Source organism: Pantherophis guttatus, chromosome 2, assembly GCF_059756535.1.
Source record: "Pantherophis guttatus breed Tessera chromosome 2, ASM5975653v1, whole genome shotgun sequence".
In the NCBI taxonomy this organism is placed as follows: Eukaryota; Metazoa; Chordata; class Lepidosauria; order Squamata; family Colubridae; genus Pantherophis; species Pantherophis guttatus.
The window spans coordinates 61,867,518-61,885,349 of NC_142064.1; the positions used below are offsets into that span (position 1 = coordinate 61,867,518).

The 17,832-nt window shown below is 36.4% G+C and overlaps 1 protein-coding gene across 1 annotated transcript; it reads left to right on the forward strand.

Annotated features, from left to right (window-relative positions):
* Positions 1-273: 273 nt before the first annotated feature.
* Positions 274-17,397, forward strand: LOC132711400 (protein FAM240B-like). Its single transcript, XM_060690220.2, has 3 exons — positions 274-391; positions 14,262-14,404; positions 15,113-17,397. Exons 2-3 carry the CDS (start codon positions 14,265-14,267, stop codon positions 15,195-15,197), a joined length of 225 nt encoding a protein of 74 aa, XP_060546203.1. The 5' UTR covers positions 274-391; positions 14,262-14,264; the 3' UTR covers positions 15,198-17,397.
* Positions 17,398-17,832: the final 435 nt, after the last annotated feature.

Genomic DNA, 17,832 nt, shown 5'->3' on the forward strand with positions numbered 1-17,832 from the left:
TTCCTTCCTTCCTTCCTTCCTTCCATACTTTACAATGTTCTCAATTTGTTCAAATTGTCCTTTTGATTTCCTGACTTTGCAATGGACAACCTCTTCTCCCTGTGGAATAAGATAATGTAGGAGGGATAGCATTATTCCAGAAGGCTGTGTTTCCTAGTTATCTCAGGCAGGGGGCTGCAATGTTCAGGAAATGAGTTTGGTCTCCTAGTTATTCTAAAATAGCCTTCCGTCGATGAAGGATTTATGTCGTCCTCCCCCACCCTGACTTCAAATAAAAAGTACAGAGGTGCGATATGCATTTCACTGCTGTTCTCACACCTCTTGGACTGAAGCAAGGTCCATTTTTATAATAATTGTCATCGGTTGGGGTCACACAGAATCCACCTAAAAAGTAAGTAAGACATTTTTGATTGCCCTGTGAATCCCATGTGGCATTAATATATGGCAACCAAAGGTAAGATGCTGCTGGCCACATTAGAATAAAATCATTGATTCAAATCTTCTAAATAGATTTAAGAACATAAGGAAAAAGCCAGGGGGAAATTCTCAGCTTAACACCATTCTGAAATACTTAGCACTGTTGATGTAGAGGAGATATTTTAAGACTATGTCCTTTACCACATCCAATGGACAATATATCTCCAAATGCTTCTGGGTAATATAAATTGAGCCACATTCTTAAGTGAAACACAATATTAACATACATGGAGTTTTTCACTTTATTTCTTAACACAGTTTCTGATTTGGATATAGATAGGACCTTGAATCAAAGATCTGTAAACATTTGAGGTTACAATATTGTTTAATTGTAATTGTCTATCAACGAACCAGGTCACTTCAATCATACTTTCTTTAAACAAAGAATGAGCAGTGATTTCTGTACATCATATGTATTACTCATTCATTTGCAGCTGCTGGTGTGATTAGCCTGGAGGTCGGACGTAGAAAATGGCCATAAACAGCTGTTTCCGTTCATGCAAACCAATATTATATGGTTTGTTACAGAGAAGCACCTATTGTGAACCTGGAATCACTCATTCTTTTAGAATTTTGGTCATTATATTATGAAGACAGATATAGATGGATGAATCAGAACAAAGTTTCATGCATTTCATTAGAACTTGGTTTTATTTTAGTGAATATTGGAACTATGAAGCACAAATGAACTATGTTTTTTTAATGTGAATCAATTAGGCTTGCCCCCAAACAGATTGCAGATAACAAGTTTCTTAAATAATCCAGGCTTCTTGTAGTTAGTATTAATTTTTTTTAAAAGTGTGTGTTTGTTATTGTAAGTCTTTTCCTGTTGTCTTGAAATTAGTAAAAATCTGTATAGTCTTCTATATTAACAGAGGCTTCTGGTTATAAACTTTGTGAAAATATGGCATGCCAAACTTGTTACTACAGCTAATTAATATTTCAAAGTCTAGTTCATGTGTTTCTGCAAATTGCTTGTATTAGTTTACAGCCTAATTACTATATTACTTATTATTGCAGTTTATGATCACACTATAACTACACATGCATTGTCTTCTAACTGCAGAATATCCTTCATGATTTTGTGATGATTAATTTTACATATTATTATAAGTTTAATTTAAAATAAACATGCTACTAAAATAGCTTAAACTGTTCAAAGTTTAATATATGAAAGCATAAATAAAACAAAAAAAATATGCATCAGTTTGGTATTTTAAAAAAATTAAAGGAAGCATATCTCATAATGTATCTGACAAAATTGTTATAACATTAAAATGTGAGATGGGAAAGTTATATACATAATCTTAAACTCACAGGGAAAAGAAGAAGTAATTAGCAGCCACAAACATCTCAGCTAGAACATAAACGTATTTCTGATTTCCATATCCTCGCTGGAATAAGATTTTCTTTGAATTCCTAAAAAACAACATTTCACAGAGAGTTGTAACCGAAATGACTTTACATAATTAATTAACACTTCTATTTCTCCATTGAAGTGCCTTTCAATAATTGGGGAGCTCAATTAAGAAAATCAACCATGTGTCAGATAAATGTCAGTTAATAGCCAACATCACAGTTTGTATCTCACACTGATATTGGGGGCAGAATAAAGTTATCCTTATTAGTTGATTAATTAATCCATGGTTTTGAAATCTTTATCTATCTAGACATCAAATGTACAATGCTAGTTAAATCTATATGTTTTAGAGACTTTTATATTGGAACTCTTTTTTCTTCTTCAAACTTTAGTAAAAGTCAAATGCTTGCAAATAGATTTGTCCTTGAGCCTTCCATGCTTATTATATCTAAATACTTAAACACACACACACAAATATATATCAGTCATCTCAATGCTTCTTGTATTAGTTCATGTTGATATTGGCTCAAAATGAGACACTGTTGTAGCCCCACAGAGAATAGCTGTCATGCTTATAAAAAAGTTACTATGCCAATGGAATCATGAAGCTATACATAGGAAGATAAGGAAAGATTACATTTAAAGAATATATTTCACGAAAACAACAGTACAAACTGAGAATACATTTAAAGTGTTGATAAGCAAATAGTCCATGTGTAGATTGGGACAGAACCCTGATTTTGTAAATGGTCCGTGCTTCTTCTTGTCATTATAAAGATTGCTGCTCATCAATCAAATAGACAATGCAAACCATGAGAATATGAAAAAATGTGGAATTATTTTGAATTGGTGAAGCTGGATAAATTTTTTTCTAATGGTAAAAAGATGGTTGGAGAAGAACAATAGTCAATGCAAGTATCTTCAGTAAAATTAATATGTAATGTAAAAAGAAAAGAAGATCCATTACCAGATTTGATGGAGGTGGTTTGAAAACATTCTCCCTTCTCTGCTTATGCAGAAAATCCAACTCCAGTGGGTATCTTTGGAATTGAATTAAAGATGTTCCCAAGTTTCTCTTTCTCTAGCCATTTGGCAAGTGCCTTAAAGACATTAATAAACTTAGAGGAAAACAGCAGGTTTAAGAATGAAAATTATATTTGGTAAATAGATTCACCCATCCCACTAAATTCTGATATGTTTTGTTTGGCTTGAAATTGGCAAATCCAGTCATTGTGCTTTACAGAGAATATTTTAAGGTTTAGTGTACAGTGTCAGCCAGCCAATGTGAGCTCAGAAGAGGCAGATCAGCACAATTGTAACAGCATATACAGGTAGTCTTTGCTTATTGTCTCATTTAGTGACCATTTGAAATTACAATGATGTAAAAAAAACAACTTTGTGACCAATCCTCAGATTACTGCCGCTGTGTCCTACAGTCATGTAATTGCCCTTCGTGTACATCCCAACCAACTTGTGACAAAAGAGTTAATGGAGAATATAGAAGTAAATCACAAATTGTGGTCATTTGCTGTTTCATTTAAAAACTGTGGTGATTTGCTTTTAATGACCAAATGAGAATTGAGATGATAAACTTGTCACAGTCACATGATTTTTCCTCTTAACAACTACAGTTGCTAAGCATACTTACGTGGAGTTGCCAGCCCCAACTGTGATCCCTAAGGAAGGATTGCCTGTATTGGGATCCAGGAGCAATGTAAACATATTGGACAATAAAGCTGAATGTGCCTGCTCAAGCCCACATACCAATCTGTTGCCTTTACATGTAATGCAGGGCACTGGCCCATTATTAGTAAAGGTATAAGATGGGTATTAGTACAGGTATAAGATGGGGTGTCCAACCTTGGCAACTTTAAGTATTGTGGACTTCAACTACCCATGGCTGGCTGGGGAATTCTGGGAGTTGAAGTCCATTGGTCTTAAAATGGCCAAGGTTGGACACTCCTGGTTTAAGATTTTCCCATTTGGTCAGAGAACTGGGAGGAAAGGAGAAACTTATTTCCTTGTTTCAGTCTTGGATTGTCTTTATAGCACAGGCGAAATTCAAACCAAAGTTCCTTGTGTCTTAATTCAGCTTTTGCCAGCAGCATTCCATGACAGTTTTGATGTGTAAACAGATTACTCATTTGCCATTGAAAAAGAAGAATAAAACCCAGAAAATGAATGCCTAATCAAAGTATAAGGGAGAAGTAAAAAAAGCCAGCTAATCCACCTAATCCAGCTTTTAACTTCCACATAAACATGTCTAAAATAAGATGGGAAAAGTTACATTAATACTGTGACTCTGCCATGGAATATTTCAATTAGCATTAAACGCATAACATGTTTGCAGAATCATGCAACGATTGCTTGCTCTTATCTGTTTGAGAGACAGTATGGAAGAAAGCCGAATTGTCAGTTCCTCTTGAAAAATACAAGGGGTGAAGAAACATCGGCGCAAACCTTCCACAAGATCTTATCAATGTGGTGCTGCCGAGTTGAATCTCAGGATTAACCAAAACAGTATTGCTGAACCTCTTTGAGCACAACCCTGCTGTCAGAAACACTTTCCCTTTCTTATGTAAGCCTTCTGTTATGTGATGGAGGGGCTCTCTTCACCGACAGGATGTCAAATCCTCACATGTTGGGGCTTGCAATGCTGCATTATGTCTTTAGAGAGGCTTTGCATTCTGCTCTAATGCAACATCAATCATAATTATGCTTCCCATAGGACAGCACAACAATGTGATGCTAATAAATATCTTGCTAAAAGCCATTCAAAAATCAGAATATTTCGGGATGCGTTTTTAAAGCATTAGAATCTGTAGTTCTTTGAAGTCTGGTTTCCTGATCATACGTGCCAGCCCACATGTGAGACGCTTTGCTGTAAAAATTAAAGTAATAAAATCATCCATCTACCAGATTAATATGCACTGATACATTTTATTTATCTGTTTTCAAATATAGCTCCTTTTTTGCTCTTCATCACAGATTCTTCTTCCTTACACTCTGAGTTGGAGACATCTTCAGGAATCTTCTACATTGGCCTTTTGATCCAACTTGCCTGTACTAAGACTCTGAAGTTTTCTTGGCACATTTTTCTCAATTGGTTCGCACCCCTAAATCTTACAACTTCCTGGTTTCTAGTTTAGTGTTTTAACCACTGCACCTGACTGTCATGACACAACAATGGCTCCCTAAAGCCTTGTTTTTAATGGGTAGAAACTAGTTACTACCTGTATTGTTCAACCAAAGTTTATTAAGAAGGTGGATTGGCCACTGGATAAATTTGCTGCCTAGACCTTTGTCATCAGGGAAGGATATTTTTCTTGAGTAGCAAACAACAGTCAATCTTCCAAAAAAGTCTACTTTTCAACTATTGCTTGCATTTGATTATAATTTAGGATTACATTTTAGAGAAATCCACATTCAGGGAACCCAGATGCTCTCTCCCTCTTAGTTCATAACACCCCACCTCCAAGGTCTTGTATTCAAGGGAGGTATCTCCTTACCATCATCCCATAAAGGTTCAGCATTCTAGAATTCCGGGAAATTGTTGATTGGTGTTTAGAACTGCTGACAAACACTCCTACATTCCCATTGGCTACAGTAGCAACATATTATCCTGTTTATAACTTGTTAAGAAAAAAAAGTTTGTTTATAAAATTGCTGACAATTTCCCTTTTGTATCTCACAGGGCCTTTTAAGTACAACAGAGAAATGTCAGCTGGGAAGCATCATCTCATAATAGGTGGATAGATGAAGGGCGACAGAGACCAGACACACACACACACACACACACACAATGTTCCAAGAAACATAGCTAGCTGTATTAGCACTTTATGGAATGGAATTGGGCAGATTTTTATCATGTAAAATTCAGTGTAGGGTGGCATTTGATTAGGTAATTTTTTTAAATTGTCCTGTTGATCTGCTGGTAGGTGGCTTGTAGCACTTCCAGCAAGTTATTTGTGTTGCAAGGTCAACAAAAGTGAAGATGATTAGTGATTGGCTTTAGAGGAATGGAAATGATAGGAGTGGCCTGGCATTTGCCATTGTCTCCATCTGAAAAACCCAAGGTTCTTTTGGCTTTATAGCACAAAAAAATGAAACATGAACCTGAAGCTAGAAAGAAGCTCATATGGTCTAAAAATATAGTTTTCCATTTCAGGGATGACTTCTAAAATTGGATACTTTTTTCCTACTTTCTCTAGACTTTAATAGGCTGGAACACACAATTATCCTGATTTAAAATATTTATTTGCAACCATAGGTTTTAGCAAAATTGCAACACAGTTAGGAACTCTGGAGTGACTTATATAAAGGTATGTTCCTTCCGTTCTTTTCTTCTCTGACTATTGATCTCTAAGTGTGCTGAACTTCAGTCCCCATAATTCCATTGTGGCATATTCTTTTACCATATTAATAATCAACAGTGGAAGCTGAAATCCAAAACTTCTAGAGAGAATGATGCTAAGGAAGACTAAGGTATATTGTCATAAAATCTTAGATTGACATATTGTGCTAAATCAGACTCTGGCATGTTTGGTTTGGTTTGGTTTAGCGTTTTGGGAATGCCGCCAATTCTCATTGGATCAATAATGATATTTAAGCAAGCATAAGCAGGCATGCTAAACCCAGCATGTGAACCCAGTCAGAAAGCCAGTTGCCTTTCCTGGTTAACCATTTGGGCCAGAGGAAGGTTAGTACCGAATGAGGTATTTTATGTATGACTTATGAGGATTAGAAATATTCATGCCACACACTCCATCAGTCTTATAAGTTTCATATTAATATTTTCTGGGTGACTCTAGAAGATGCTATAAGTGATTACTAGGGAAATTACCTAAATCAACTGCTTTTGGGAAATTGAAAACTATCCTGCCATAATCCTTATATACTGGACATGGCTGTAAATGCCAGACAGAAGCTCCTATTTTTTCATCTTTTCCTCTACCTTGCAGATACTGAGATACATTTGATCTATCTTGCTTTCCAGATAACAACATTAATACTATTTCTGAATTTCATTTACTTCTTTGGTAACACAGTTGTCCAATCCCTATGAGCCCTACCTTTGCAAATTCAATCTAAAAATAATCAGTGCAATCTAATATGATTAAATCTAAAGATAAGCTTTCCTATAGTATCTCGTATAGTAAAAATGTTTTCTGAACTGTCCGATTGTTTCTTTCATCTGGCAGCCGATGCATCTGCTCAGCCTGTTTACAACTAGTCCAGTGTCAGGAATGATTGCCTGGGAGCAGGTTTCTCATTGTTGTCTTTTGGCAAGCTTGTCACCGCAGGCTTAAATTAAATCTCATTCAGTCAGAATTTCTGCAGCAGTTACAGGCTAGCTCAGGTCGGGACTAACCCCAGAGATTTACAGAAAGACTACCTGAAACAGATTGCATAGTTTTCAGAACATTACTATTTGCTCATCTTCAAAGATTTAAAAATCCGGCATTTAAGTAGGCAAGGAGTTGTTCCTGCTTAAAGCTACATTCTCTGTTTTTGAACTTGTTCCCCTCATTACCCTTGTCATGTAAAGAAGCATTTCCCAATCCTTTTCTTTGCGTAAATCCATCTATTGTCAGTAAAAGTATTTGAGGAACATGGTCCAAGCAAAGGATTGGGTAATATTACAATGCCAGCAGCAGGCAGCACGCTATACAAGAGAATCCTGTTCTCCCATAACATCTCAAAATTCCTTTTTTAAAAAAAAAGTTGAATTATTTTGAAATCGTCAAACCTCACACGAGGTTAGAGCAGGGGTGTTAAACTGGCAGCCCGTGGGCTGGATGCATCACGCACAGGCCACGCCCAACCCAGCTCCACAAATGGGAAAAATGTCACGAAATGTCACATGACAGCAATGTGACATGGTGAGTTTGACACCGATAGGTTAGAGTCTTGTTGTGAAGTCTCATGAGATATTGAATGAGAAATCAGCATTTTGCAAGAATTAACAATCTCCCAAGATTTGGACCATTTGCTTATTTATTTGTTTGTTTTAGTATACCAAGAAAGATTGGTAGTATGCTGGTAGTGAGATTAGATATCTATATTATGGTCTCCATGTGCAAATTGGGAACAATTGAGGCAGGGCAATTATACAGAAGTACAGGATTGCATTACAAAAGCAGGCAGGGCCATGATCTGTTTAAGGGGTGAAATTGGTACATTAATTAAAGGTGTCCATTTTTCCAGCCCCCAATCCAAAAACAACAGCAACTTTTTGGATCCATTCATGCTTTTGGTGACCCAAAAATAGGTAGGTTATGTGGGGCTAGTAGGCTATTTGCAGCTTCAAGTCATTATTCTGTTTTACTTCTTAAGGTGGAAACATATACAAGTAGTCCTCAATTTACAACAGTTCATTCAGTGGCCATTCAAGGTTACAACCACAGTGAAAAGGTGACTTTTGACTGTTTTTCACACTTACAACCATTGCAGCATCCCCGTGGTCATATGATCAAAATTTGGATGCTTGGCAACTGACTCATATTTATGACGGTTGCAGTGTCCTGGGATCATGTGGCCCCTTTTGTGATCTTATAAGCAAAGCCAATAGGGAAGCCAGATTCACTTAACAATCATGTTACTAAACAACTGCATTTAACAACTGTCACAAGAAAACGACAGTGGCAAAGTCTGTTCAACTGTAATGTACAATTGCAAGATTAACAAATGACAAACCTGTTATGGCTTATATATGTGACTATAGTCATTTTCATACTGCACTAAGAGTTAAACTATGGTCTGTTACATAAGTGAGTTATAGCAGCCTAAAGTTATTTGTTAAATGTCTTTGCTATCCTTAAGAAACAGGTCCCAATATGTTTAGCTTCTGATAGGTCCCCTCACACATATGTGCTAATCATTCCTGACTCTAGGGGGCAGTGCTCATCTCTGTTTCAAAGCCGAAGAGCCATTGCTGTCAGAAGACATCTCTGTGGTCATGTGGCCGGCATGACTAAACGCCAAAGGCGCACGGAACGCTGTTACCTTCCCACCAAAGGTGGTCCCTATTTTTCTACTTGCATTTTTTATATGCTTTCAAACTGCTAGGTTGGCAGAAGCTGGGACAAGTAACAGGAGCTCACCCCGTTATGCAGCACTAGGGTTTCGAACCGCTGAACTGCTGACCTTTTGATCAACAAGCTCAGCGTCTTAGCCACTGAGCCACCACATCCCTTAGCTTCTGTTAGACCCAGTTTATTTAATGATGTGAAAGAGGGACAAGTTCTACTGAATAAGACTGAAATTGATTTGAATGTGCATTTAAAAATGATAGATGCATGTCTTGTCTTAAAAATGACAAGAACAATGTGGAAAAAATGATATATTTGATATACAAATGAAACCAGCTGGTGTCTTAATGACTAAAAGAAACATACAAATAACAAACCAAAACAGTGACTTGGATAACTTTCCTATTTTGGTTTTACAAAAGAGTCTTGTTAAGGTTTTGAAGGATTTCCAGAGTCGCCTCTTAATAAGATGGATGGCACACAAATCTAATAAATAAAGAAGTAAAGAAAAATAAATTTTGGGGGAAAGACCAAATGAAAAAAAATGAAAATAAATCAAACTTGAAGCGCTTCAAGACCAAGATTGCCAAAAGTTGGTTTACAAGGTTATAAGGTTACAATAAATATGTTGCTATCTCTGGTAATTCTGAATGGACTTTTGCTGTTATCAGGACTGCAATGATAACGCTTTATGGATTTGTCCATAGATACAAGGTAGAATATGAGATACAAAATATACATTTGTTGTATATTAAAAGAGAATGATATGAAAACAGATTATGCTTACTGTGATGGAAGGGGAAGTTATTTGTTTATATATTTCTTTTTTCCCTTTATTATCTTTTCTATTTTTCTTTCTTTTCTGCATTTTTTTATTTTTTTTTGTATTTACTCTCTATTTAGTTTGTATTAACTTTTTTTTCTTTTTAATTGTAACCATTAATAAAATTGTTATTAAAAATAAGACTACCAGTGGCAATTTTTTTCTGTTCGATATTTTGGTTTTTTTTTTTTTTCCCTACAAAACCTGCAGTAGCTCAGGGGAGGACATTTTCTATCCTCAGCTGTTCCAGACAGGAAATCACAGATTGTCTTCACATTGCTTTTGAGAGTTTGGGAACCAAGAACTATGCAGGTGTTGAAGGGCCCTTAGGCTCCATCATGCTAACCACTGAGAAATCCAATAATAGTGCTTCAGAGTTTTGCAGCAACCCCAGGAAGCAAGTCACTAATACAAGAACAAATCTTTCCTCAGACTTCAAGGATTAGAGATAATACATAAGCAATCATATAGAAATATGCAAGAGGAACCCACAATAAAAGACCCAATGCCCACAACCACAAAGGAGCTGAAGGATTTGGACTACAGCGTTTCATCTAATGCTTGCCTTGTTGTAATCCACTTTATTTTTCAGAACTGAACACAAGCACGACAGGCAACTTACATCATGGCACAAGGTTGGTTTTTCAAAGAGAAAAAGCCAAAACACTGCAGAGCACACATTCAAGCAATTGCTTTGAAAACAACTGCCCACTTCAAAGGGTTTATTTCTGCACTTGACATACAAGATCTTTGAGTTTCCAACCCAGTGATTTAATTTATATGAAGATTAGTTGTACTCAGCTTTGTGTTTCTTACCCTGACTGACAGACATTCACTCAAAGTAAATCTTTGAGTGAATGCAGAGACTATGGGTGGTTGAACTATAAAAGTTAGTCTTCATATTTGCTCTAGGAAAAGAAATTTAGAAGACAGTGAGGGGAAAGAAAGCAAGCAGTGCCCAATTCGTGGCACAATCTGGGAGGCAACTAGCAACTGAAAAGCTGACAGATTTTATTTTCCCTGCAAGTTTGTTCAGTCACCTGCTACAGGTAGAATAGGAAATACCATTTCACCTCTATTTTTCTTAGGAAATAACATCATTTTACTATATACAACATCGCATTCTTAAAGAAATAACAGAAATCATACTGATTGCCAAGGGAGATTGTTAATTTTCCCCCTTTTGGGGGGGGGGCATTGAAACTGAGGCTGGAGAGCTCTCTGTTGGAGGTGCTTTAATGGATTCCTGATCAATGCAGGGTGTTGAAGTCAAAATCATTCTCATTTTATCATTCAGTTCTTTGAATTTAATCCCAAATGCTGAACAGGAAGGGAGCATCTCAGGCAGTTGTCTAACCTTGGCAACTTTAAGACCTATGGACTTCTACTTTCAGAATTCCCCAGCCAGCCATGGGGAAGCCATGGCCAAGGTTGGACACCTCTGATCTAAGGTATCGATCTCCTGCTCAATGAAGAAATCCAAATTAAAGATCCCCAGACCAAAAGCGTATTCAATTCTCCTATCTTAAACATATCCATGGAAAGCAAGAGCATCATCTCTAGATGAGTGGTTCCTCGGTTGAATTGCTTTTATAGTTGGGTTATTTTTGTCTAACATGGAATCAAAATCCACCTTTGTCCAATTTAAATCCACTGTTGTCTGTCCGGAGCTCTCCTATAAGTTAGAACAATTCCTTTTTTCTTTTATATGCTCTGATTACTACAGGTGTTCCTTCTTTCCAGCTGCCTTTTCTCAAGCATTGCAGGCTCTGTGAATCACTCTTTCGAGGGCTAAATTTCAAGATCTCTGATTATGCCCGCTGCCCTTCTCAGAACAGGTTCCCATTTCTCTGGATCCCCTCTAAAGTGCCTTTTGAATTTTGTTTAGCAAATTAAGTTTGAATTTCATTCCTAACTTTGAAAACATTAGCTACTCTATTCAATTGTGTCATGTGTCAACTGCATGCTTACTGTAAAATATGAGAGCTGCAATCCAATTCATCTTGGGGAAAAGCTGTTCTATATATACACAAATGAGCTGAGAACCCATTGTTCAGCAAACAAGCTTTATTATAACAAACCTCAGGATAATTTCTCAATTTTATTAATGACTTGATTGCAGTCAGTGCCATTAACCAATGTGGAGCAGGCAGGGGAAAGAAGAGATGTGCTGATATGCACTCCCGTGCGTTCTTTTTGATATAAAACAGTATTTGCCTAGAAGTGATTGCCAAAGAAATAACATTAAAAAGTAGGCAACGTATTGGCTTATCGTTTCCAAGGAAATTATACTTTTTAAGGGAACATGATTCTGCAATCATGAGCAAACGTTAATCTTCTTCACTTTAATTCGAAATTAATCTATATACTGCAAAGATTAACTGAAAAATCAATACATTTTGTCATTCAGAACAAACCCTAATGAGCATTGAATAAGAATTATCTCCTAATAAAACAACCTGCCTCCTAAGATCTCACTTTCATGACCAGTGGTCCCCAAGTGGCATCTTTATCTCCTTCAAACTACAGTGTAATCAAATTAGCTCTCGTGCTTTTATTATTCTAGCAATATTTTTTCATAAAAATAGTTTTGCTAGATCATATATATAAAGAAGCAAGAAAATTATACTGCTGATTTTTTAAAGAACTAATCATTCGAAAATATTTGTGGCAACTATAACACAATAGTAGTTTGTTACATAGGTTTTATTTTCTCAAGGACATCATCTGTAGTGTTTAACCTTTCTATTTATTAAGAAATAGCAGACTCCTAATTAGGATTAGAATCAGGTGCTGTTTCCTTCCTGACCTTGACCATTACAGACATTCAGATATGTATCCATATGCAGACATTTAAAAACCAGTCATAAACTTCCAATTGGCAATCATTTTTTCTTCTTATACATTTTTACACATGGGAAGTTTCAATTTTCCTTTGTCACATGCTACAATCCTAACTCAGACCCTAACTCTTATCAGTAATTACAAGGTAGAGGGATATGCCACCTTCACATTACACATGTACCCTGTTTTCCCCAAAATAAGACATTCCCTGATAATAATCGGACTTTTGACCACATGGTGATAAGGCCAAGTGCTTATTTCAGGGTTCAAAAAAATATAAGACAGGATCTTATTTTCAGGGAAACATGGTAGTTTGTCCTTAAGACCTAAAACATTACTGAAAAATAGTCTGGAGAAAGTAGAAAGTCATTAAATATAAGGCCAATTTCCAAGCTGACATCTCTACTAGTAGAGTATCAATGTCGTACCATATGTTGAAGACATACTTTATCAATGAAGTTGGCATTCAACCATTCCCTGATTCAGCAAAACCATTTCAGTTCATTGACTGTATATCAACAGTAATATCCCTGCCATGCAAGAATGATGACAAAACAATCAGTACTATGCAATACACCCAACAAAGAATCCTCTGTTTGATGAAATGCATTTTATGATCAAAAGACACATATTTAGCATTCTTTGACATGCTATCCCCATTGACTTGTAAAACAGATTATTTGAATGCTTTAGTTTTCTTGTAACTTATTCCTTTTTACTTACTCTTTTCATGTATTCAAATTATGTTTATACTTTTACCTGTTATCTTATATATGCTTGGCAAAATAAACTTGTGATTATGATTATGAACTTGCCATGCCTACCATCATAAATTATCATGTGTACCATTATAAAATTCTGAAGGTTTAGATCATTACAATTTTTTTCCCAATTAAAATAACAACTTAGGAATTCCAGATACTTCTGATGCATCTGATCCAAATTCTGTAGTCAATTTAGAAGGCTGGTTAAAAATAAGATGACCTTAACCAGGGAGAATTTACTTGTTATTCTCAATTTCTCTGTTCTGGAGTGTCAATTTTCCGTGAGAATTAAGAGAATTTAATTTCCCATGAGAATTTTTGTTCATTTAAAAACAAGATGAGGATGAGGATGAGAATCGAAACATCTTCAAAGAAAAACCAGAAAGTCCAGTTGCCTCTTGAAAAAGCACATTTGGGACAACGATGACCTTGATGACTGAAAACCTCCATAGACATTTAAAAACAAAAAAAGAAAGCTTCTAACTTGCTTTTTCTTCCTTTCCTCTCTTATCTGACCATTTTGGGGTACAAAAATGGGAGAATATTCTCCAAAATCATAGGCTTTGAACATTTAAATGTCTGCTATGAACTTATAGTCTAGTTATAATAGGGCCAAATCACATGGAATACTAATTATGTAATTAGTTTCTTTTCAGAATGTATTAAAATGTAATTGGATGATGGCAGAACTTGATGGCACATCTTTCTTATGTTTACAGTTATATGGAAGCAAAAGATGGAGGGTTTTGTTTTGTTTTGCTTTTTTAATCACATCCTCTATTAAATGAACAATTATAGATCACAATTCTTAGGAGCTTTAGGAATGAAAAACAACCTAATAAGTTTCTGTGAAATTATGAGTCCCTTGCACAATAGGCCATAGCAGAAACATTATAAAAGAATGAAGCAGTTTTTCAATTTCTAATTTGGGGCGGGGAAAATTTTCTCTTTCCCCTTTATAGAAAATGAACAATCAATATTTTCGCTATGAAGTCCTTGCCTGTGAGACTGGTGAGCTGAAAATCTTCTGGGAAAAGACCATTGAGAAGCAAACTCAACATTCGAAAGCCGAGAAAGACCGTTTACAGAGAAGTGCATTGACCAAGTGAGTGAGTACTTGGCTGACTATTTGTGATTGATTTTGTTTGTAAATCTCACAAACAGTATATGCAGCAAATGTGTGAGAATGAGACCATAACAATTTCTGACTTAGAGAAAAGATAATTCCCTATTCCCCAGAATGGCAATATGGCAGGACATTTTGGGCATAGCAGTGTTCTCCAATGGAGAGGAAGATCTGGACTTCCTTCCTTCTTTCCTTCCTTCCTTCCTTCCTTCCTTCCTTCCTTCCTTCCTTCCTTCCTTCCTCCCTCCCTCCCTCCCTCCTTCTTTTCTTTCTCCTTTAAGTCACTTTTTGACTCATGGCAACTACCTGGAGTAGTTCCTGCAATTTTCTTGAAATTTTTTTGGAAATAATTTGCCATTGCCTGCTTCCTGGGGCTGAAAGAGAGTGAGTGGCTGAAGAGGTCACCAAATTGACTTCGTGCCTAAAATGGGACTAGAACTCACAGTCTTCCAGTTTTTTGCCCAGTGCCTTAATCACTATAACAAACTCCCTTATATTCTATCTAAGGTGATCATACCCAGTTGAGAGAAGCAAGAATTGCTTGGAAAAATGTAGGAGAAATTTTAAAAATCTGCCCAACCTTTCCTGGTTATGGGAAATTAAAAAGAAAGATAGTGCATTGGCCATAGCAAGGTTCCTGCTGGTTAAGCAATGCCTATGCTAACCATCTGCCTTTCTTCCAAACAGACTCAGAAACGAATGGAAAGCAATGCTGGAAAAAAGATTAAAAATGATAAAAGAACATGAAGGAAAGAAAGAAGTCCCTCAATGAAGAAAAAGCACCGGCTTATGTACACTGATTGGAAAATGGCTTAAACTGAAAGAAGAAAATTTGCACTGAGGCAAAACTGTAGTGTTTGGCTTGCATTTGCTTAAAGCAACTTTCCAAAACTGAATACTCTCCAGAAATTTTGGACCACAACTCCCAGAATTCCCAGTCAACATTATAGTTGTAACACACCTGGAGGACACCAGCCTAGGGGAAGAATGATTTAAGAACATCCTTGAATTTATGTTAGAAATATATGTAATATTAAATAAGGTTTCTTTCAAGAGGAGTTCAGTATCTAATGATCTCATGTACATGTTCATGCAATTTTATTGGAAACAATACAGACATTGTTTGTACTTTTCCTAAGATTTTCTCCTGACTCCCCAGTCTAGGCAGCAGTCCTGGAATGCCCTAATATGAGAGAGAGAGGATAGGTAGGTAGGTAGGTAGGTAGGTAGGTAGGTAGGTAGGTAGGTAGGTAGATAGATAGATAGATAGATAGATAGATAGATAGATAGATAGATAGATGATAGATAGATAGATAGATAGATAGATAGATAGATAGATAGACAGACAGACAGACAGACAGACAGACAGACAGACAGACGATAAATAGGCAGGCAGGCAGGCAGGCATATTACAGTTTGAGTTGCTCTTCACTAAAATACTTTTCTGATTTTTTCTTATTCACCACTTTTTTAGAGTCTAGTGTACTGTTTTAACTTTCAGAATTATACATTTCTGTTATCAATTTATAATTTTGTATATTGTCCTAGAAGACCTTCAGACTGAAAGGCAATTGATCAATATTATTGAAACATAATGTTTCTTTTGGAACATTAAATATGACAGCCAAGCTATAAGTAACTGCAAATGCATGAAAGCTGTCCCTTGGGAGATAACCCCGAGCCAGAGGGTCTGTCTGTTCTCCCAGTTCTTTATTCTTAGAAGGGAAGTATGTCCTCAAACCTCTTGCAAGCATTACTATTTTGACATTGGGGGATATCACCGTCTGAGTATCAAGAGGTGCCACAGAAGTAAGTAAATCCAGTCTTCCTGGACTCTAGGTGTGCCAGCTATCCACTAAGACTAATAAATTCCTTAAATCAATTTCAATGCAAAACTATCTATAAAATAAACTATCTCTAGGAGCAAAACAAAAAATGAGGAAATGCCATTCCTTGGTTTCTCCCATATTGCTAAATTCATGGTGGGATGATTGGAGAGTTAAGAAGGTTCTGTAAAACTGCAACCTTTCACATAATTATCTTGGGAGAAGCCAGCAACATTATTTCCATGTAGAATTGCACTATAACTAAATCAAACCCCACGCTTTCACATATTGCAAAAATTATCTGTTGTTGCAAAAGATAAGCTGGTGGCCTGTTCCATTCCATTCCATTTACAGAGTTCAGTGTTATTTTAACACTCACATGGGATGCAATTTACCATTATTTTCCATTATTTCTACAAGTACAGATAGTCCTTGACTTACAACCATTCGTCTAGTGAGTGTTCAAAGTTACAATGACGTTGAAAAAGTGACTTACAACTAGTCCTTGCACTTACGGTGCAGCATTCCTAGGGTCATATGATCAAAATTCAGGCTCTTGGAAAAATGGCCTGATTTTATGATGGTTGCATCATCCTGGATACCCAATTGTGACCTTCCCAGCTGGCTTCTGACAAGCAAAGTCAATGGAGAAAGCCAGATTCGCTTAATGACTACATGATTCACTTAGTATCTGCACCAATTCATTTAACAACCATGGCAAAAAAAAGATTATAAAATCAGTTGTGACTACCTTAACAACTGCCCTGCTTAGGTCCAATTTGTGGTTGTAAGTCGAGCACTACCTGTATCTAGCTATTTTTAGTAACCTAGGAATAACCAGAAGCTTCGGGATAATAGATGAGTGGATGCCACTGCTGTGAGACTGGGCACAATTGCATGAACATGTCCTATATAGGAAATATTTTATTTAAACGTTACAATATTAAAAAAGAAAAATGATTGCATGCTCTTAAAACACAGATTTTTGAAAATATGCCAATTTGGGGGATTTCCCAAAATTTCCTGATGCAACTGGTTTCATTATATGCAACTTTTATATCCGAATTAACATTCTAGGTTTTTGGGAGGGGAGGGAGAAATATGTAAATACAGAAATGTTATAAAATAAATTTGTCCTTAAAATAACTGACTTATGATATTACTAGCAGTCCATATTCTGAAATGATTATTTATTCTGGTTACTATTGTGCCACACAATGTTAAATATTTGCAGATCAGTGGGAAATATGATCCTTGTGATATACATCTTTGAATGTTCTTTTCATTTTGCTGATTCAAACTGAAACAAGGAGACCATGATTCCTAGATCAATAAGGGTATATGGAGTAGTGGGCTGCTGCTAGTTCTGACCGGTTCAAGCAAATCGGCAGTTCCGACTGGTGGGTGGCCTGCCCACTTGCCCCAGTGCTATTTCGTCTTATATCGCTGTGTTGTGCGCATGCGCTCACGTTTCCGGTGCTGGATGAACCAGTTTTACATTATGTGACGCCAACCTCTGGATATATGTCCTGTGCCAGGTTTATAGGATAGCAAAACTCAAAAGCAAATTTGGCTATGGAA

What these genes read in the sequence shown, in the direction of transcription:
- LOC132711400 (XM_060690220.2), top strand. Translation starts at nt 14,265, where the DNA reads ATGAACAATCAATATTTTCGCTATGAAGTCCTTGCCTGTGAGACTGGT. An exon ending in CAGAGAAGTGCATTGACCAA is followed by an intron (nt 14,405 to 15,112) that starts GTGAGTGAGTAC and finishes TCTTCCAAACAG; the next exon opens with ACTCAGAAACGAATGGAAAG.